This window comes from Phytophthora ramorum (genome assembly GCF_020800215.1).
Source record: "Phytophthora ramorum isolate Pr-102 chromosome Unknown Phyram_PR-102_s0017, whole genome shotgun sequence".
Classification (NCBI taxonomy): Eukaryota; Oomycota; class Peronosporomycetes; order Peronosporales; family Peronosporaceae; genus Phytophthora; species Phytophthora ramorum.
In genome coordinates, this window is record NW_027150663.1 from 726,203 (window position 1) to 745,996 (window position 19,794).

A 19,794-nucleotide genomic window follows, 5' to 3' on the forward strand; every position below is an offset into this window, starting at 1 on the left:
AATACACCCGTCCACTTTCAACACAGGAATGGTAAGTTCGAGTGCCGGTAGCGGGATAAAAACTTGGTTTCCTTTCTATTCCAAATGCTGGGCATTGCGAGCTGTAATGACGCCCAGATGAACGCCCCACATCTTTTCAGGCCACGGAGCTTCCGACGGGATGACAAAGTCGTCTGGAACGTATCGGTCGCCTGTCACGGTCGCGTAAGTATCCAGCAGCGGCGCAACACACTTGTCAAATGTTTCAGGTGAAAGCCTCATATTGAGTCCCAACGCATCCAACCAGTCGGCTTCGCGGCCGAAATGCGAGAAATACGAGCCTCTTTTCCTCATCCTGTAGAGAAACGCTCCAAGATTTACTCCCCACGAGTCCTTTGGCCAAGGATCACGTGACGGCACGACAAAACGCAGCGGAATCTTGCAGTGCCCATTTTGCGCCGCAAAAGTCTTCAATCCTGGCGCTATGCGCTCTTTCCACACGGACCCAAAAGCATCCCAGGCGAAACCCATCGAATCAAGAAGCGCCTTATCTTGAGTCGATTGTTTTGCGTAGCCGTGGCCGTTACGAATCCCTTTGGCAGTGCGACCAAGAGCTATTCCCCACGCTTTCTTGGGCCACGGGGACTCGGCAGGAACAATGAACGACTGCTCCACGATACAATGATCAAACACTTGACGATATACCCCCAACGCTGGCAGTATTTTCTCGGTCCAATTTCGTTCTGACCTGTCCGTGAAGCAAAATTTCATCCTCTCGAGCTCTTTTTTCGACGCAGCAACTTGCTCCGCGTACGAATTGGCACAGCGAATACTGGCGACGCTGTGTCCAAGTGGCCACCCCCACGCTTGCTCAGGCCACGTCTTGACCCCCGTAGGTACAACAAAAGGCTGTGGTACGTCGGTATGGCCGTTCAGGTCGTAGAAGCGTCTTAGAGCGGGCATAATGACCTCCTCCCAGTGATGTTGCTTCACACCTTGCACAAAGTGTAGCTCCTCGAGTTCATCTACCAATGTGGTGGGTACATTTCCTCTCTGTAGCTTGTTCCTCAGCTTGCTCACCGCACTTCCGAGTTTGTAGCCCCACGCCACTTCGGACCAGAGAGAGTCATCGCTTGGGACGACAAAAGAGGAAGGCACGAGTGTGTTTCCATTCAGTTCCTTGTACGTCCGGAGAGCGGAGAAGAATTTGTCCCTCCATCGGCCAGTCTTCCAGTGAATGTCTTCGGTTACGTCGTCCTGCTTCCCACTTGTTCGCGTCGCCAGCAGGCATCGAGCTGGGAGCGGTGGGGAGCGGTGGCCAAGCAACGGCGTCTTGAGGAGCCACGCTCGGCGTCCTGCCGTCCACAGCATCACGTTTGGCTCCCAAATCGCAAATGATCAAATTTTGGAATGGTCACGACCCAAAAACCACGAGTTGGCAAAACCCAACAAAAAGGAGCCTCTGTGCTTCCAGCTACAATGCTAGCCAACGCACTCTGCGTTTTGCAGTTTACGCTCTAACGCATCCAGCGCTCGTCACGACATTGAAACAACTCAAAATCGAGCTTCGGAGAAAAAAAGCGGGCAGTGGATCAACCCGAAATCACTTCTCTAGTGAGCGGTGTTAGTGTAGTGGTGGTGGTGTCCACATGTGCTACGCTGAAATATCCGCGCTCCTTGTCGAGGCTGCGTATTCATTCGTTGGCAACGCTGACGTGGAGGTGGGCGTGGATTCAGAGGTGACGGAGGACGCAGACGGAGGAGTGGACTCCACTGTGGAGGGGAGCCGATCTTGGGTTTTGTACGGCATCTTGCGCAGCGTGGACGGCAGCGTGCTGTCAGCCGTGGCGTTTTCATAGCCAGTGATAAATTCGCGGCAGCACCCGCCTCTCGCCAATGAATTTGAAAGTTTACAGCTCTCCGTGGGTCATGAAGGCGTCCACCGCGCCACAATCGTCCAGCGCGCCAAAGCCTCCGCGAGCATTGCCGCTGGCATGGTACAAGGAGCAAACACACGTGCCCGTGTCTTCGTCTGCGAGCAAAAAGTCAGATTTTACCGCTTGGAACCCTCCGATGCACACAACGCACCACAACGCCCACGGTTGTTGCAAACGACGTCCTCTTTGGTGCCTTGCGTGGTCTGGACGATGCTTGTCGCCACTGCTGCAGTGGAATGCGTCAATGATGAGGCGGAAATACTGAGTAGCGGCAGGTCTCCCGACGGAGAGTGGAACGTGACAGCAATGTCTGCATGGACAGTAACAACAAGGTTTAATCCGAGCTGCGTCCGAACGACTTGCAACGAGTACTGTACCATTGCCAGCGCTCCCACACGCAGCAGTTCCAGTCGAATAGGCGACGCTGACACTTGTGATCCTACGAAATCATGTACACAAAAAGGTGATCAGCTGTCGTCGACTTCGTTTCGCTGCATCAGGGCAAGTGGGCTAACGTGAGAAGACGCTCGAGACCAGACTTCACTGCAGCAGTCGGCGCTGAAAATGGTATAGGAAGTGTCGTTTCCCCACGGAACGATAGTGTGAAGGTCCCCCCGTCGGCCGAACAGCTCACGGTTTGCACTTCGTCTGCTTGGCTAGTTGTCCAGGGATCATCACCGCTCGGGCATGGGGCTAAGCATCCAATAGGTCAGTCGCTAGCTTATACAAGGGTGAGTAGCAAGGATCACGTACTTTTGGCGCAGCTGTATCCTGAGTAGCGCACGCTCTTCCCACGGTCGAGCGGAACCTTGTCGCAGTAGCAGCCTTGGACCATGTCAGCATCCCACGTTGCCAATGCGTTTGGGTCCGATCCGTAGACGAAACCAGCGGTGGTGTACGAGGTCGTTGGGGTGAGAGCTGCCAGCTCTCGAAGTGTCCGGCAAGTCCCTCGGTTGTTGCACACGGCCCCGTTACTGGTTGGACACGACACTTTACACACGCGTTAGATGGAGTGCGATACAGTGAGATACGACACAGAAGTGTGACCTACTTCGGTTGCATGCTGCTCCTTCGAAGCCAGGAAGGCATCTGCAAGTACCTGCACTATTACAGAGACCCTGACAAAACGCAGTCGCAAGCGGGTCAAGCGTTTTCCTACGTGCTGCAAAGTCTGAAAGAGCGCGTACCGCATTTGAGCACTGAACGATTGAGTTGTGTGCAACGTTGTTTGTCACTGCTTCCTCCACCCAGGCCCGCCCGGTAGGACATTGTGGCTGTGAGCAGTCATAACCTCCGTACCCCTCGTCGCACAAGCATCGGTAGAGTGACGCGCCTAGGCATCTTCCATGGCTGTAGCAGCGCGTTACTGCTCCGGGAATCCCTGGCAATTGGAGCGAAGTCTGGTTAGCGAAGGAATAATTAACGTTGGAAGAGGTTCGCTCATCGTACCAGCGCAGGTAGTCAACCCACTGCCGCTGTAATATCCGCAGTCAAGGATAGAGCCCGAGCCGCCCAGTCCTGCTCATACAAGGCCACATCAGTAGAAAACTCCACCTGGTGATCTGTCGAACCAGCTCAAGGTATCAGTAACCCGCCAAGTAGAAACATACCATCGCTAGGCCCAAAGCCTGGGGCACACGCGCAGAGTCCGATTAGAGTGTTGCAGTTCCCTCTACCAGAACACTCAAGCCACTATTCATGGATGTTAAACTGAGTTAGTTCCTACACCCACGAAAAAGTGCAGCGATAGCATCCTCGTACCTCTTTGGTTCCTCGTACTGTGAACGGAGTCGATCCATACGCGGCCCGAGTTCCGTCTGTCAGGTCCACGCAACAAAATGAAGTCAAATCTGTGAGCCGGTCGCGTTCACCTATTTGTTTGACGCTAACGCACCTTTTTCTACGGTAAGTAGACTGGTTCCTCCTGAGAGCGATGAAGTAGCAATAAGTGCCGGTACGTCTCCATGCTCGTACGTGAAAGTGATCATTGCCGACACACCGTCGGAATCACACAGCGTTGTTCCTCCATCTAGCGTGACGGAGACGCCACGAACTGTTATCAGTTCTTCAAGAGCGGTCTCCAGCGTTGCTGCGGTATCGACACTTCCGTCTAGCAGACGTGTCGTCTCCCCACGAAAGCTCAGCGTGAAGGTCCCCGTGCAGCCATTACAGAGGCAGGAGACAGCCTGCACCTCGTCAGCCTGGCCTGTCGATATTGGGTCATCGCCGTAAGGACACTGCCGCAAGGAGCAATCCACGCCAGTGTAGCCGTGGTCGCACACGCAGCCGTAGATCCGGTCGGCGTCCCAGGGCGTGTCGTACGTGGCCGAGTAGAGGAGGTTGTAGTCGTTCTTGGTCGCAGCCATCGCTCGCATGGACGTGCACTTGCCGTGTCCGTTGCAGTTCGTGCGGCACAGCTGCAAGCGCTCACAGGCGACCCCCGCAAAGCCTGCGTCACACTCGCAGCGCCCGTTGCCGCGATTGCAGCGCCCTCGATTGGAGCACTCCTGGGGCACGGAGCGGACAGAGTCTTTGTCCGTTGCAAAGTCGACCCACGGATCTCTCGTGGGGCAGGCTCGGCCATTGCAGTCGTAGCCTGTGTAGCCCGGGAAGCAAGTGCATCTGAACCATCGAGGAGGTCAGCAGCCATTTGGACGACGTTAGACGAATCATGCAATGCGAACTCACGTGTTGTCGCTTCCGCAGGTTCCGTGTCGGCTGCACTTGGATGGACACGCGCCTTGCACTGCAGTCAGGAAGCAGCAGCCAGCCAACAGCACGACAAGGAGCAGGCGGCAGCGTGCCATCCCTAGCTGCGGTGCGAATGGTCGCTTTGAGGTAACTGGAGCGCCGATTCGGTGTCTGAGGGCCGTTCAAAGTCTGCATCCGCGGCAATGTTGTCCTCCCGGTTGCAGCGTGCTTTCATTTCACCCTTCAGGCGATGGCTGCCGAGAGCGATCCTAAGCTCATGACGTCGCGAGCCGGCTGCCGACTTATCTCCGAAGCTTTGCAACGCGATTCGCGCGGAGCAAACATCGTCCTCTTTGGCTCACCGCAGTCGTGCTCGCCCTTCACCGACCGAAGTTGACTCTCTCGTTGAGCACTGGCAGATCACTCCTCCGCCACACTTGTGCAACAACAAACGTCAATCACTCATCGACCACAACTGCGCGTCACCCGCTCTTGTGGACACCCGGGTGGACGACTTGTTGGTGTCGGTTCTAGTCGTCTTCAACGTACTGCAGAAACGTCGGTTTATATTGGGAAATGTATGCTGCGACGAAGACACCTTTGAGCTCGACACGCAGGAGAAGAACGTGTGGACACCAAGCGAGAAAGCCATCATCACCAAGACAAGCCGAAGCCGCCGCATCATCAGCCCCGCTCGTCTACGCGCTGGCGGCACCTTGCTTGCTCACACCAAGCACGCTTAACAGCACGATATATCATTGTGATTGGCTGAAAAGCATTCCCTAAGCACCCCACGATTGTACCGGCGGTCTCACTTCGCATTTCGCCGTCTCGCGCGCAAGCCTCGTTCGAATCTTACACACACTCCTTGCATCAATGGCGTCCTTCGCGTTCCGTCGCGCCTCGAAGCGCGTGGCCATCGGCCTGGGTGCGGGCGTCATTGGCGTCAGCGGCCTCTCAGGCGCGGCCATCGTGTCGGCCAAGGAGCCGGCGCGGCTCGTGGCCCCCATCCAGTGCGAGGATGGATCGACCATCATTCCGTACGAGACGCCGACACGCGCCGCGCAGCTCGCGCGCCTCAAGCAGGAGCAGTTCGACGTGCTGGTGATTGGTGGCGGCGCCACGGGGTCCGGCTGCGCGCTGGACGCGGCCACGCGCGGACTCAACACGGCCGTCGTGGAGGGCAGCGACTTCGCGTCAGGCACGTCGGGCCGCTCCACGAAGCTCATCCACGGCGGCATCCGCTACCTGGAGACGGCATTCCTGAAGCTCGACTACTCGGCCTTCAAGCTCGTGAACGAGGCGCTCGAGGAGCGGTCGTTCTTCCTCTCGGCCGCGCCCTACATGAACCGGCCGCTGCCTATCATGATCCCCATCTACAAGTGGTGGGAGGTGCCGTACATGTGGGTGGGCGCCAAGGCCTACGACGTGGTCGCCGGTGGCAAGCGCTTCGTGCCTGGAAGCTACTACATCAACGCCGAGGAGGCCATGTTCCAGTTCCCCATGCTGCGCAAGGAAGGCCTCAAGGGCGCCATCGTGTACTACGACGGGCAGATGAACGACACGCGCATGAACGTGTCCATCGCGCTCACGGCCACGCAGAACGGCGCCACGGTGGCCAACTACGTCAAGGTGGTGAGCTTGATCAAGGACGACGAGGGCAAGGTGCGCGGCGCCCGCGTCCAGGACTCGCTCACGGGGGACGAGTGGGACGTCAAGGCGCACGCCGTCGTGAACGCCACGGGCCCCTTCACGGACTCGATGCGCCAGATGGACGACCCCAAGAAGGAAAAGATCTGCGTGCCTGCCGCTGGCGTGCACACGGTGCTGCCCGACCACTTCAGCCCCAACCGCATGGGCCTCATTGTCCCCAAGACGAGCGACGGCCGCGTGCTCTTCTTCCTGCCCTGGGAGAACGGAACGCTCGCCGGCACGACGGACTCGCAGTCCGAGATCACCATGCTGCCGTCCCCCACGAAGGAGGAGGTGGACTTCATCATCGACGAGGCCAACCGCTACCTGGCCAAGGACGTGACGCGCAACGACGTCAAGTCGGCGTGGTCGGGCATCCGCCCGCTCGTGAAGGACCCGCGCCACGCCGATGGCTCGACGGCCAAGATCTCGCGCGAGCACGTCGTGGAGGTGTCCGACTCGAACATGGTGACGATCGCCGGAGGCAAGTGGACCACGTACCGCCGCATGGCGCAGGACGCGATCGACAAGCTGGTGGAGACGGTGCCCGAGATCAAGACCAAGGCGTCGCCTTGCAAGACGAGGGACGTGGGCATCATCGGTGCCGACCGCATTGGAGAGGTGTGCAACAAGAAGTTCGACAAGATCACCATCACCCTGCGCGAGAACTTTAACCTGGACAAGGACGTCGCGGAGCACCTGATGCGCAACTACGGCACGCGCGCTCTGCAGGTTGCGGAGCTCGAGCAGAACGGCTTCCTGGACCGCAAGCGCAGCGACCACCCGCGCCGTCTGCACCCCAAGTACCCGTACCTGGAGGCTGAGGTCGTGTTCGCTGTCCGTCAGGAGTACGCCCTGAAGGCGACCGACATCCTGGGCCGCCGCATGCGTCTGGCCTTCATCGACAGCGGCGTGGGCATGGAGATGGCTCCGCGCGTGGTGCACATGATGGGCGAGCTGCTCGGCTGGTCGAAGGCCCGCCGGGAGCAGGAGATCGCGGAGTGCAAGGAGTACCTGGAGACCATGCACAACTAAGTATTCTTGGTCGCAGCCACAGCATTGCTACGGGTACGACGTTGGTCTGTTGTCGAGGAAAACCAGCAGCAATAAGCAGTATCAATGTGCGTAACACGACGTGTAGATCATCCTTCCTCGAGTGTGGCAATGGTCCGATTATTTAGCACGCACTGGTACAGACCACTAGCGCCTGCGCACAGGTGAAGCAGATGAAGAATGCAGTTGCTGCATCCTTCGCACTTTTGCGTCTGGTGCTGGAGTGGCGTCGCTAGTGTTGTATGGCGCCACCAAGTGCAGGAGCTCTCGGGCGAGTGCTGTGTTTTCAAGTTGTTTCTCGCCGCTCTGGACGGAGAACTTGATGGCCTCCTGCTTCGAAGGAGAAGCCCCTGTCGTTCGACCCGCAGAAGCCAACGGCGGTAGAATCACTCCACGCTGCTGGTCTCGCGTGCGTCGATCTTCTTCGAGTCTGTCGCCGCAGTCTTCCGTTCCATCTGCCAGGGCGATGAGCATGTCGAGTCCGAACTGCACAAGCTGTTGACTATTCCGAGGGTGCTTCATGGTCACAGCGACGAGAGCTGCGAGCAGAGCCTCCACCACCTCTTCGTTCTGTCGTTCCCGATCATATACGCTGACGAGCGACTGCACGCCGCCCAAAGCACCGACCAGGTCTTGGTTGCGAACATTATTCGCCACCGTGTTTCGCAGCGCCCACAAGCAAGAAATACGCGCTCGGCGCTCGATTTCAGCAGCTGCAGCAGGCGGGCTATCGGACGTGGCAGCGGGGAACAAAGGCGATTGCTTCGCGCAGAGTTCAAGCAGCTTTTCCAGACCGTGCTCGTTGCGGAGCCTGACTTGGGCGCTTGGCCTCTTCCAGACCTCGTCAGCAATGGCGTCGCTGATCGACGCCACGAGGGACGGGTTTGTGGCGTCTGAAAGCAGCGCGATCAGCTTCTTCATGTCGACGGACTCGAGCGGTTGACCAGACGAAATGCCGTGGTCTTGTTTGAGCTGACGCAGGTCAGCCAACAGCTCTAACGCCTCAAGAGCAGGCTCACACAAGTCTTTGTTCGTGTGTCCGCTGAGGTTCACCAGCGTGTCGATGCCGTGCGGGATGTCAAGCATCTTCGTCTTGTTGGCGTCGTGCAGACACATATTGATGACACCGAAGAGGCCATGCTGCTGTACATCGACTCGACCCGTTCGTCCGCAGAGTCGAATGAAAATGTGCAACCCACTCACTGACCCGCCCCTCCCATTCCTGCTAGCTCCAGTTTTGCTCCGATCATCAGCAAGAATCGATGAGCCCAAGCGCAGAGCGATGGCGTCGCTGTACGAAAGGGAGCACAGAGCACGAGCAGAATGTTCCAACGTGGCGCCATCGGCATCGAGAGCGTTGCGAGCTAGTAGCTGCATCCAGTCGACATGTGCTGCCACTAGCTCGCGGTTGGCATCATTGTAGAACAGCGAGTTCGCCAGGATGCACAATCCGTGCTCACGAATTTGTCGCGCGAGTTGCTCATCTTGCTGCTTGCGTTGCAGTTTAGCAGCTGGGTCCTCTTGCTGCATCTCATCGTCTTCGTGCTGCTGATTAGTTTCCAGTTGGTTGAAAGAGACGTTGGCCGTGTCGCTAAAGCCCAACGTGCACAGCAGATAGAGGTGGTCGATGTAGCGCGCAACGCGGTACTGATTGTCCCGATTCCACGTGAGGTTCGCCAAAGCCCATGTGGCCTGGGCTACCAGTGCCAAGTCTTCGGTGCGGGCTGCCAGCAAAAAGAGCGCATCCATTCCGCTGGCTGCTCCTATCGCCGCCCGAATGGTATCGTGCTGCGCGATGCTGCCGAGCACGATCGCTCCATGAAACGCTACGTTGCGAGTGCAAGATGCGCACATCAGCACAAAGGTAGCGACACCAGCGTACTTCGAAGGCTGCTGGGGATTTTGCTCGTCAGTGTGTTGCTGCTGGTTGTCATGTTCGAGTTCTTTGCTAGCAGAGCCAACTCCACTCGAGTATCCGGAGGGTATTGTTTTCTCTTTGAGAATGAAGTCGGCAACGTGGTACGAGCGATGGTCACTTTCGCTGTCCTCCTTGTCTAGCAGAGTGACCACGTTGGCAATCACTTGCGACGCGTACGTCTGTATGAGTTCGTAGACATCCAGGTCGATGGCATCGTGGATTCTTGGCGAGTTACAGAGTCTCGTAAGGATGGAGACACCGCCAGCTTCAACAATCGCTTGGCAGGACAGTACGTGGTCATGGGAGAGGTGGGAAAGCGTCTGCGTAGTCGCCAACGTCAAGTCCACATCCGCATCAAGAGCGTCACTCGAGCTGACAGCTTTATCACACAGGCGAAGCAGCAGAGGAATACCACCTTGTGTGTGTATGGCCTGCTGGTTGAAGGCGTTTCGAAAGGCCAAATTCGCGAGGGCCTGGACGGCGTGGCGGGTAACCTGCGGATCTTCGTCGCAGCTTACACTTGAAATCGGTTCCAAGAGGCTGACAAGCAGCTCGATACTTCCATCCATTCGGCCGATGACTGACGTATTCCGTGAGCTTCGCACGATTAAAGCAAGCGAGTGCAAGGCGTTGCGCTTTACCAGTGTATCAGTCTCAGGTGACCCGCACAGATCCAAAATGGTTTGCAGGACGTTGGACGAGAGCCCCATGTACTGCTGGTTGGCCATATTGGTATCAGGAAATACTCGGTCATCGAATTGCTGCCACGTTTGAGTGAACAAGAGCTTCTTAGCCTTGTCCTTGGAGCTCAACTCATGGTCACTCTCTCCGGAGATGTCATCGATGGGTACGCTTGGGTCAGCTAACCAGTTCATTTCGCTGCTCTCCTCCTCGGCAACAGCATCAAACGGTGTATTCGACGCGGACAACGTTTCCAGCACGGAATTGGACTGCGTCTTCATCCACTGGAACCATTTCTGCTTCGCTTTCCATCCCAGTGATCTCTCAGTGACGTTGGCATTCCAGGACAACTGACCGAGGGCACGAGCACAACTGGCTCGCACTCCCTGCTGCTTCGAGTGGCGAGCGAGCGCGGCCAGTACTTCGATGCCCGCATTTTCACGGAGTGTATCGTTGATTTCTCGTGTGGCTCCAGCAAGAATCGAGATGCCATCGACAAAAAAACTGAACAGCAAGTTGACATCCGTGAGAATAGTCTGCGCCGTCACGCGGTGGCGCCAATTGACAAGACGCAAAGCACGCTGCAGCTGCTTGTGCTGCTGCTGCTGCTTTGCCATATCCTTCTGCATCTTGAGGAAATCCGTGTGGGCCTCCTTAGCCGAAATCTTCAGCGAGAGGTTCCACATCTCAATGTTGTTGATCTTCTTGATCTGCGCGGATATGCGGAAGCGCATGTCGTTGACCTCAGCGGCTCGGCGCTTTTCGAGCGACTGGTACGCCTTCAGCAGCTCTTCGTTGGCAACTCGCTGCGCTTGCAGTTCTCGTTTGGCCGCCGTCAGCCAGTGTGTCTGCTTATCAAGTCGTTCGTCCAGCTGCTCGAGACGCTTCTCAAGTTCCCCCCGTATACGATCGTGTTCACGAATTAGTTGCTCCCGATCTGAACGAAATCGAAGCTTCTCCTTCGCAAGGACAGTCTGGTGCTCTTCAGTCTCGTTGCGAAGAGCGCTAATGACCTCTCGGGTCTGCAGACGGACTCTTTCGCTCGCTGCTTGGTAGTCACTCTGCAACCGGTGCATTTTCCCATTCGAGTCTTCAACTTGTGCTTGCAAAGTAGCCCTGACTTTGGTCAAGAGCTTAACTTGGTGTTGCAGTACTTGCTGCTGCTCCTCATGCTGGGTCTGTAGAAGGACTAATGTGTCCTCCTGTCGCGAGAGCTGCATGCTCGTCATCCATTCGTCTGAAGTCGTGTCCTTGATGAAAGTACTGGCGGCTAGAGCGCGCCACCGATCTTCGCGGTCGTAGCACATGAGCAAGAACCGCCGCACTTGTTGCAAGTACTGAAGCTTGGTCTCGAACACGCGAGCATTTTCTTCGTATAGCTCTGGGGAAGGCTCGACGTCTTCGTCCACATCGTCGTCACCTTCCACTGCAGCTTGGCTTTCGTCTCCCATTTCAAGACTGTGGTCCCTCTCCAGCTTCGGCTCAAGTTCGACATCATTCCCTTGCTGCATGAGCAGGTAAAGCCGCTCAATCGTCTGACGACAGCTCTGCAGCTCATCCACAAGCGTGAAGTTGAGGTCCCAGAGCGCCTGCTTTTCAGCGAACAACTTGGTCTCCTCCTGCAGTTTTGCATCCGCGTATTCGCAAGACCGGAGCTCAAGCGACACCAGAAGCGCCTTTGCCTCCTCTTCCTTTGCGTATCGAGCTTGCAGCTCTGCTTCTTGCGTTTGGAGCGACGCAACTAGTGTCTCGGATTGAGCCTCGAGTTCGATACGCTCCAGCGGATGAGTGGCTTGCAATGGCAAAGCGTGCGCATCTTCGAGCTGCTGTTGGAGCTCCTTCACTCGGTCCTGCATCTGGAATACAGACTCCTCACGCGCTGCACGCTCCACCACAAAGCGTGCTCGTTCCACTTGCGTTTGCGCTTGCAGTTCCCACATCCTCGTGTTTGTTTCCTTCTCCAAGTCTCGCAGGCGCTCAAAGAACGGGGCGTCTGCGTCTTCGTAGAGCGCCAAGTCCACCGCAAGCTGCTTGCGTGACGTTGCCAGCAGCGACTGTCGATCCGATAGCTTGTTGAGCTTCCTGCACCGAGTCTTTTCAGCCTTCTCCCATTGTCGCCAAGCTAGTTCGGCGTCTGTGAAGACCTTGAGCTCACGCAGCTCCGACTCGTCCATTTTCATGCGGGTATCGTCGACTTGGACGGACGGAACTGCAGCAATTCTAGCAGCGACAGGAGCAGCAGTCGACGGTTCTGGTGCTGCGATAGTAGAGACAACTGGATGATCAGGTGTCGATACGCTTTCAGCTGGAGTTTGTGCTCCTTCGGCGTCCTCCGTTACTGGTGCCGCGTCGTCTTCGTTGTTATCAACCTCTTCAGCGTCTTCTTCTTCGTCTTCAGAAAGAGGTTCTACCGTCAGAAACCGTGCACCGGATCGCTCAAGCTCTTCGTCAGTGGGTCGTGGTTGTTCCGGGGGCGGCACAGCTGCCGTCTCCAGTCGAGCAATTGAAGCCTCCACCGTGACAAGTTCTTCCTCGACAATACGCTGCTGCTCGCGAATCTGGCCGCACAGCTCCCGCAGTTCGGTGGCCTTTGAAGCCGCTTCTTCATGGCGTAGAGCGCTCTTCTCTAGCAGGTCGAACTCAAGCTTCTCCGCGTCTAAGACGCGTGACTCCACGTGCTTCATGTGCACGAATTCGGGCTCTAGTTGATGGCGTTCCCGGACACGCGGGTCTCGTGTCAATGGAATGGACAGATACAGACGATCAACCCGCTGGGTGACTGCAAAGGCGCGAAGCTCTTGTTCAAACGCGTGATCGTCTGCCGCGAGGGTGAGACCCTTCTTGGCTACCGAGTCGCGTGCAAACACTGGCACCACGGTAGCTTTACCCGTAGCAGCCTGATGCGCCTTGCGTTGCTCAGCCTCCGCTTTGGCTTTTGCGGCTGCCTGCTCCTCCCGCTCGGCGATTCGTCGCTTGTGCTCGACAGCGATCACAGCGGCATCTTCCTCGTTTAACTGTTCCTGTTCCCGTTCGAAGAGCTCGCGTGTGGCATTTAACACCTCCATTGCGAACGATCGCTGCTTAGCGGCACTTTGCTGCATCTCCGCTTTCAACTGCTCGTATCGCTTCAACTCCTCTTCGAACTGCTCACGTGCTGGCATCGGATCCATAGGTGCATCGTCGTCTTCGTCTTCCTCCTCCTCTTCTTCCTGTGCTTCAGTAGTAGTGGCATCTCGTACTTCGCGTTCATCGTCACTATCCGTGCTGTCCTCGTCGTTTTCATCGTCAGACATCGGTCGGGCGGCTTTCTCCATAGCCTCCGGGTAGAAATGCTCGAGTCCGTAGCTGTCTTTCCAGTCCATGGTCTCCATATCCCAGTCGGGTGGTGCTTCGAACAGCATCGCAACCGGGGCATCCCACACACTTACACCCGTGTGCGTGTTCGTGTAGTAAGGCACCTGACCGTCGCCATCCTCTGGATTTTCAGGCACCACGAGCTTCCAGTGCGAAATCTCTGTAAGCTTTTGGCGTACACGCTCTCGTTCTACTCGTCGAGTCATCAGAGCTTCGAGTCGTCTGCGCTGCTGGTCATCGGGCAGGTCTTTCACAAGCATCACCGGTTCCGAAGTAGCTACGATCGACTTGCCGAGAGCCTTCCTCACCGACACTAAGAGAGTTGGAAGCGGCACGCTGTCGGGCCAGAGCTCTGCAATCCATTGCCGTTCTTCTGCACGCTCCTCCCGTTCACGCTGCAGATTGTCCCGCTCCCGTTTGTTTTCTGCCATCAACTGCTCGTTCTTGGCAAGAACCTGCTGACGTTGCCTAATAGCAATCTGCACTCGCTGTTCGCACTCAACCACTCGATTATTCTGACTCAGTAGATGCTCCGTGAGCTTTTGCTGCAGTTCTGTATGTTCCTCGACCTGCTCGTCCAGAGCACCGTCGGGTGGCTCCTCATCGACGTCGTCTCCTCCGCCCAAGTCGATCTCGTACTCCCCGTCGTCGGATGATTCACGATCTTCGTCCGCGTCAGTTTGATCTTCGTTTGCTTCGTTGTCCTCGTCTCGAACTTCATCGCCTTCCTCCGCCAGCTCGATGTCGCCTTCGTCATCAATGGGGTCGTCCATTAAGCTGCAACGATCTAAGAGCCGCTTGCTTAAAATGCCGATCCGACCGGTGGCTGGTCATCAGTGATCCTTCAAAAACACTCAGTGGACTGCAGGCCGCTTTAGGAAATTCATCATCATCTCTTCGGTGGGAAATGTACGTGAGGCTGCAATGAGATGCGTACACGCATGACATACACGCTCGATCACGCTGTCATACCAAGACACGAAGCCGCGTTGGATGAGATCAACTTGCCAGAGAAATGCCGATCCTGGATGGCCACACGCACAATCGCATGCCGAATGGGATGGTGGAGACTAAATTCACTACAGACAGGGGCCGGACTTTCACCCCCCAGGAATAGCCGACGTGCACATCAAGACGCTAAAGAGGAAGTGTGGGGTGAGCTCGGATCTCGTCCTCGTGTCTGCCCTCAGAGTCAAGAAAGCTGCGTCTCCGTCTATCGCGCAGACTCCAACTTGCCTCTAAGCCTCAAGTGCCAAGACCCCGTTCCAAGATGCAGTTCTGCCGATCGAGTGCTCTCAGCGCCCTCACCGCTCTGCTCCTGCTGGGCTCAGCGTCGGCCACGAACATGACTGCGGTCCAAGTCTTCGACGAGGACTCGTGCACCGGCACCCCGCTCCAAGTCGTCTTCACCCCCACAACTGACTGTGGCAGCGTCACCCCCGCCACCAACTGCTCGCTCGAGGCGGAGGAGCTGGCTCTCTACGCCTCGGGAGCCTGCACCAGTGACCCTCGTACGTTTGCAGCCGCAGCCTTTGGCGACGCTCGGTACGCGCTGGTGGAGCTGCACCGTCCGGACTCCAACTGCGACGCACTGGAGGGAGTCGCCGCCTACCGCATCGACAGCGAGTGCCACGCCACTATCGACGCAGGCACCAGCTTCCAGGTGGACTGGAGCCACGTCACTGCGCCGACGTTCAAGCTGTTCGCCGACGCCTCGTGCAGCTCTACACCCATGTTCGAGATCGCGCTGACAGTCGGCAGCGACGAGTGCTTCGGCGGCAGCTTGAAGCTCTTCGTGGCAGCGTCGGACGAGTCCGCAGCAGCAGAATAACAGAGAAACGAGAACGGATTAATGCTTATAGAGACTTGTTATTACTCTTGATGCGGTGGCAGCAAAGGCAACTTGAAGTGGGCAGGCTATATTCTGCCCTGTGTTCTGCATACAAACCGCATAAGGGTTTTATCATCTGTAAATACATACAAATAATGCGTCATGACGCACTTTCCATTGGTTGAAAAGTGAACAACCTCGGCGTACTTATGTAATATGTCAAAACGTCTCTGCGCCATCCATTTGTATCGAAAACGCACCCAAGGGGGGCTCCTCCTCGCGCTCATTATCCATTCTGCGGAGAAGAAGGTACGCTGAGAATAAGAGTAAATGATAGACAACAGGCCGCTGACTGTACCCGTTTCCCCCCTCCAGATAACTCAACCATGGGCAAGGAAAAGGTTCACATCTCGCTGGTCGTGATCGGCCACGTCGACGCCGGCAAGTCGACCACCACGGGTCACCTGATCTACAAGTGCGGTGGCATTGACAAGCGTACCATCGAGAAGTTCGAGAAGGAGGCTGCCGAGCTCGGCAAGACCTCGTTCAAGTACGCGTGGGTGCTGGACAACCTGAAGGCCGAGCGCGAGCGTGGTATCACGATCGACATTGCCCTGTGGAAGTTCGAGTCCCCCAAGTACTTCTTCACGGTCATTGACGCCCCTGGCCACCGTGACTTCATCAAGAACATGATTACGGGCACCTCGCAGGCTGACTGCGCCATTCTGGTCGTCGCCTCGGGTGTGGGCGAGTTCGAGGCTGGTATCTCCAAGGAGGGCCAGACGCGCGAGCACGCTCTGCTTGCCTTCACGCTCGGCGTGAAGCAGATGATCGTGGCCATCAACAAGATGGACGACTCGTCCGTCATGTACGGCCAGGCCCGTTACGAGGAGATCAAGAACGAGGTCACCACGTACCTGAAGAAGGTGGGCTACAAACCCGCCAAGATCCCGTTCGTGCCCATTTCGGGCTGGGAGGGTGACAACATGATCGAGAAGTCGGGCAACATGCCGTGGTACAAGGGACCGTACCTCCTTGAGGCTCTCGACACGCTGAACGCCCCCAAGCGTCCGTCGGACAAGCCTCTGCGTCTGCCCCTTCAGGACGTGTACAAGATCGGCGGTATCGGCACGGTACCGGTCGGCCGTGTGGAGACCGGTGTCATCAAGCCTGGCATGGTCGCCACGTTCGGCCCCGTGGGTCTGTCGACGGAAGTCAAGTCCGTTGAGATGCACCACGAGTCTCTGCCGGAGGCTGTCCCTGGTGACAACGTCGGCTTCAACGTCAAGAACGTGTCGGTGAAGGAGCTGCGTCGCGGCTTCGTCGCTTCGGACTCGAAGAACGACCCGGCCAAGGGCACGCAGGACTTCACCGCCCAGGTGATCGTGCTGAACCACCCCGGCCAGATCGGCAACGGCTACTCGCCGGTGCTGGACTGCCACACGGCCCACGTTGCCTGCAAGTTCAAAGAGATCACGGAGAAGATGGACCGTCGTTCGGGCAAGGTGCTCGAGACGGCCCCCAAGTTCGTCAAGTCGGGCGATGCCTGCATGGTCATCCTCGAGCCCTCGAAGCCCATGACCGTGGAGTCGTTCTCGCAGTACCCGCCTCTGGGTCGTTTCGCCGTGCGTGACATGCGCCAGACGGTTGCCGTCGGTGTCATCAAGTCGGTGAACAAGAAGGACCACACCGCCAAGGGCGCTGCCAAGAAGAAATAAGCAACCGACAAGTCGCCAAGGTGATTGTGTCGACGATTCGCTCGCGGGTCGGCGCTGATTTTTCCCATTCATTCTTCTCTCCGTTGGCTGTTGCTGTTTGGTGCACTTTGTATTGAGCAGTGGCAGCTTCTAGCAGTTTGAATAACCACAGAAAAATAGAAAGGCTTCCTTGCTCTTTTTCCTAAATCTGGTTTTAGTTGTGACCAATTTCTTAGGAATTTAAAGAGATGTTTTCATGTGGAGTATCAACGTGTATTCTTGTGCATTTACTTACTCATGTCGGACATCACGTCTTGTAGCGCAACAATAAAAGACCTCACGGCTCCATCACTGTGTCGATGGTCTGCAGCGTGTGTTTCCACACCTTGTGCTTGAGCTCGTCCGAGTGGTATTTGGTCTTGGGCAAGACCTCGCCGCGTTCGCCCAGCAGCTTCCATCCCGCGGCAAACTCGGGCTTCGTCAGTGTGGCCACCATGTACTCCGCACACCTCTCTGGCGAATGCGCCGCGACTGCTGCAAAGGCTTTGGACGGCAGGCGCACGTACCACGGGAACCGATTGAAGAGCCCCGTGTTGACGAAGCCCGGGTAGATGTGCATGAAGGACGCGTTCGGTGCGTGCTCCGACAAAGCCTGCGCCATCAAGTCCCTACACGAAAGCAACAGTTAGCCAGCACTTCCCTACCGGTATCAACCTCATGAGTCTCAGTCACGTACGAGTAGAGCGTTGTAGCATCAGCACAGTGCTTGATCGAGTAGGTCTTCTTCAAATCCAGATCATCCACATGAGGAGCTCCGCCACGTCCAGCGCCCAGTACATTGAGCACCCGAACTCCTGGTCTGTTGAGACCTTCCAGCAAGTCGTGTACCAGCATGAACCTGCACACAAAATCAGTCTCAAAAGCTGCTTCGTCCGGTCTCTTCTTCAGCAACCCTCACCGTCCGTAGTAGTGCGTGCTCATCTTGACGTCCAGCCCCTCCTTGGTCTCGGTGCGTCCGTTGAGCGACAGAATGCCGGCCGTGATGACGATCCAGTCGAACGTGGTGTCCTGGTGTCGAAGCGTGAACTGGCGCACCTCGTGCAATAGAGACACGTCGAGACGCTCGTAGACCACCTCGAGCCTCGGGTTCCGGGCCTGGATGGACGCCACCAGATCCGGAGGACACCTGCGCGAGCACAACGTCAACTTGTCCACCATGGGCGCCACCTTGTGCGCCACTGCGAGTCCGATGCCGGCCGAGGCGCCGACTATCAGCGCGTGTTTGGCCATGGTCTCCGCAGAAGAAAACTGTTTGTGACATCTCTGCGAAATGTACACTGACTGGAGCTGAGCAGGGACTTGCTATTGAGGGGCGGTTATGTTTCGTTCGTCTACGGCGCGTACGTCTCGCAGTGCTGCAGAGTCCCGAGCATTCCCGTCTGGACCCCCCAGTAGTGCAGACGGCGGCGCAGTAGACTGCCAATAAATGCTTCGGGCAATGGCGTGGAGCCTAGACCGAGGAGGCATTCCGAGTAGATGTTCTCGGCGTCTCCGAAGCTACCGAGCTCTGTCCGTGGCAAACGTGGCGTCATGTGCGTCGGGTGCGAGTTGAACATGTTGTTCCATCGCGCAGTGGGGACTTGGTCGATGCCCTCCGGATATGCGTCCAGTAGCGCCTTGCCGTTCACGTACAGCATCTCAGGGTCTTCATCACCGACGGGCATGTACTGCAGGATACTACCACAGAGTGTGTCCGGGTGCTTCTCCATGTCTCGGTTGGGAGTCGAAGACACGCCACTGACACCCCAAGGGGAGAACGAGTACGGCACGTGTGCCATCTCGAACGCTAGCCAGAAGGTCTCCTTATCACCGAAGGAATATCTGAAGCGGAAGCGCTCTTCGGTGATGAACCAGAGCATGATGTCCATGACAGTTTGGCCAGCGCGCTCCTTGTCCACGAGCACCAGCGACGAATCCATCTCGTGACACGTCTTGCCAGTGTACGCAAATGACCCCAGCACGTGCTTCGAAGGGGCCTCGCCTCCTGTGACATTGAACCGGCCGTAGTCGAACGTGGCAAACAGCTTCTTTAGGTAATGCTTGTCTCCGTCCTGGCCATTCACATGCTCGTAGCAGTCGGAATGCACTCGATCGTAGAAGAACGTCGTGCCCGTCGTCCTGTACGGCTTCAGGTCACGCAGAGCAGCAGGGTTCTTGACGCTGATATCGTCCACATCCATGAGCATGACGTGGCGCACGTCGGTATGGTACATGGCCAGCGGCTTGATCCACCAGTTGCGGAACTTGTCCGCCATGTCCTGATCCATCACCCCAAGCTCCACGAGGTCCCCACACACGTCCACAAGCTCCAGCCTGTTGTCGACATTAAACAGAAGCGTCTTGAACTCCTTTGACAGCTCTGCTCCACAGTGATACACTTGGATGAGCTCCTCATTCCCCAAGCACCGCAGCTCTCGAATCAGCGACACCCCCAGTGCGATCGCGCCGTTATTCATGCATGTGAGCACTCCTCGGTCTCTTTTCACTGTCACGTCAAAATTCGCCCCTCGCTGGTAGAATGGGGACGTGGGATGCAGCGTCCCATTGATCAAAGTCTGGCGATGTCTTAAGAAGCTTCTTATGGGGCTCTTCTGCCCCCCGCTGTCCTCGTATCCTCCGTCTGTTGTGACTACCACGAGCAGTCCGTACACGACGAGCAGCGGCACTAACAGCAGCAGCCACTTGCGGTTTCCAGCCACCGCCTTGGACAGAGAGAGCTTGTCCTTCTTCTTATCTTTAGCCATTGGCCCTTGCGTTGAGAATAATTCCAGATAGATTCCGGATCGGATATTATTTTATTTTCTGCCAGTTGAAGTACATTCATTCTAACATTCACTCTCGCACCAACTTCAACTTGAGCCAGAGGACGCGACTGCTCACTGCCACTGGGGCGATTGGAGC

The 19,794-nt window shown here is 56.8% G+C and overlaps 7 protein-coding genes across 7 annotated transcripts; 2 read left to right on the forward strand and 5 right to left on the reverse strand.

Moving 5' to 3' along the window:
• Positions 1 to 75: 75 nt before the first annotated feature.
• KRP23_13392 (uncharacterized protein) lies at positions 76 to 1,350 on the reverse strand (the record flags this gene model as incomplete). The annotated part of the gene is made up of 1 exon (XM_067884095.1): positions 76 to 1,350. The coding sequence occupies one exon, from the start codon at positions 1,348 to 1,350 to the stop codon at positions 76 to 78; it is 1,275 nt and encodes a 424-aa protein (XP_067738712.1).
• A 539-nt stretch (positions 1,351 to 1,889) lies between these two features.
• KRP23_13393 (Tenascin-X) lies at positions 1,890 to 4,723 on the reverse strand (the record flags this gene model as incomplete). The annotated part of the gene is made up of 12 exons (XM_067884096.1): positions 1,890 to 2,011; positions 2,068 to 2,226; positions 2,294 to 2,355; positions 2,432 to 2,609; positions 2,670 to 2,906; positions 2,968 to 3,034; positions 3,104 to 3,297; positions 3,366 to 3,434; positions 3,527 to 3,608; positions 3,678 to 3,733; positions 3,811 to 4,538; positions 4,605 to 4,723. 12 exons carry the CDS (start codon positions 4,721 to 4,723, stop codon positions 1,890 to 1,892), a joined length of 2,073 nt encoding a protein of 690 aa, XP_067738713.1.
• A 760-nt stretch (positions 4,724 to 5,483) lies between these two features.
• On the forward strand, positions 5,484 to 7,334 carry KRP23_13394 (Glycerol-3-phosphate dehydrogenase, mitochondrial; the record flags this gene model as incomplete). Its single annotated transcript, XM_067884097.1, has 1 exon — positions 5,484 to 7,334. One exon carries the CDS (start codon positions 5,484 to 5,486, stop codon positions 7,332 to 7,334), a length of 1,851 nt encoding a protein of 616 aa, XP_067738714.1.
• Positions 7,335 to 7,499: 165 nt separating this feature from the next.
• On the reverse strand, positions 7,500 to 14,078 carry KRP23_13395 (uncharacterized protein; the record flags this gene model as incomplete). The annotated part of the gene is made up of 1 exon (XM_067884098.1): positions 7,500 to 14,078. One exon carries the CDS (start codon positions 14,076 to 14,078, stop codon positions 7,500 to 7,502), a length of 6,579 nt encoding a protein of 2,192 aa, XP_067738715.1.
• A 497-nt stretch (positions 14,079 to 14,575) lies between these two features.
• Positions 14,576 to 16,854, forward strand: KRP23_13396 (Elongation factor 1-alpha; the record flags this gene model as incomplete). The annotated part of the gene is made up of 3 exons (XM_067884099.1): positions 14,576 to 15,117; positions 15,402 to 15,445; positions 15,512 to 16,854. 3 exons carry the CDS (start codon positions 14,576 to 14,578, stop codon positions 16,852 to 16,854), a joined length of 1,929 nt encoding a protein of 642 aa, XP_067738716.1.
• A 316-nt stretch (positions 16,855 to 17,170) lies between these two features.
• On the reverse strand, positions 17,171 to 18,123 carry KRP23_13397 (Oxidoreductase; the record flags this gene model as incomplete). Its single annotated transcript, XM_067884101.1, has 3 exons — positions 17,171 to 17,501; positions 17,570 to 17,731; positions 17,792 to 18,123. The coding sequence occupies 3 exons, from the start codon at positions 18,121 to 18,123 to the stop codon at positions 17,171 to 17,173; spliced, it is 825 nt and encodes a 274-aa protein (XP_067738717.1).
• A 101-nt stretch (positions 18,124 to 18,224) lies between these two features.
• On the reverse strand, positions 18,225 to 19,637 carry KRP23_13398 (uncharacterized protein; the record flags this gene model as incomplete). Its single annotated transcript, XM_067884102.1, has 2 exons — positions 18,225 to 18,570; positions 19,543 to 19,637. The coding sequence occupies 2 exons, from the start codon at positions 19,635 to 19,637 to the stop codon at positions 18,225 to 18,227; spliced, it is 441 nt and encodes a 146-aa protein (XP_067738718.1).
• Positions 19,638 to 19,794: the final 157 nt, after the last annotated feature.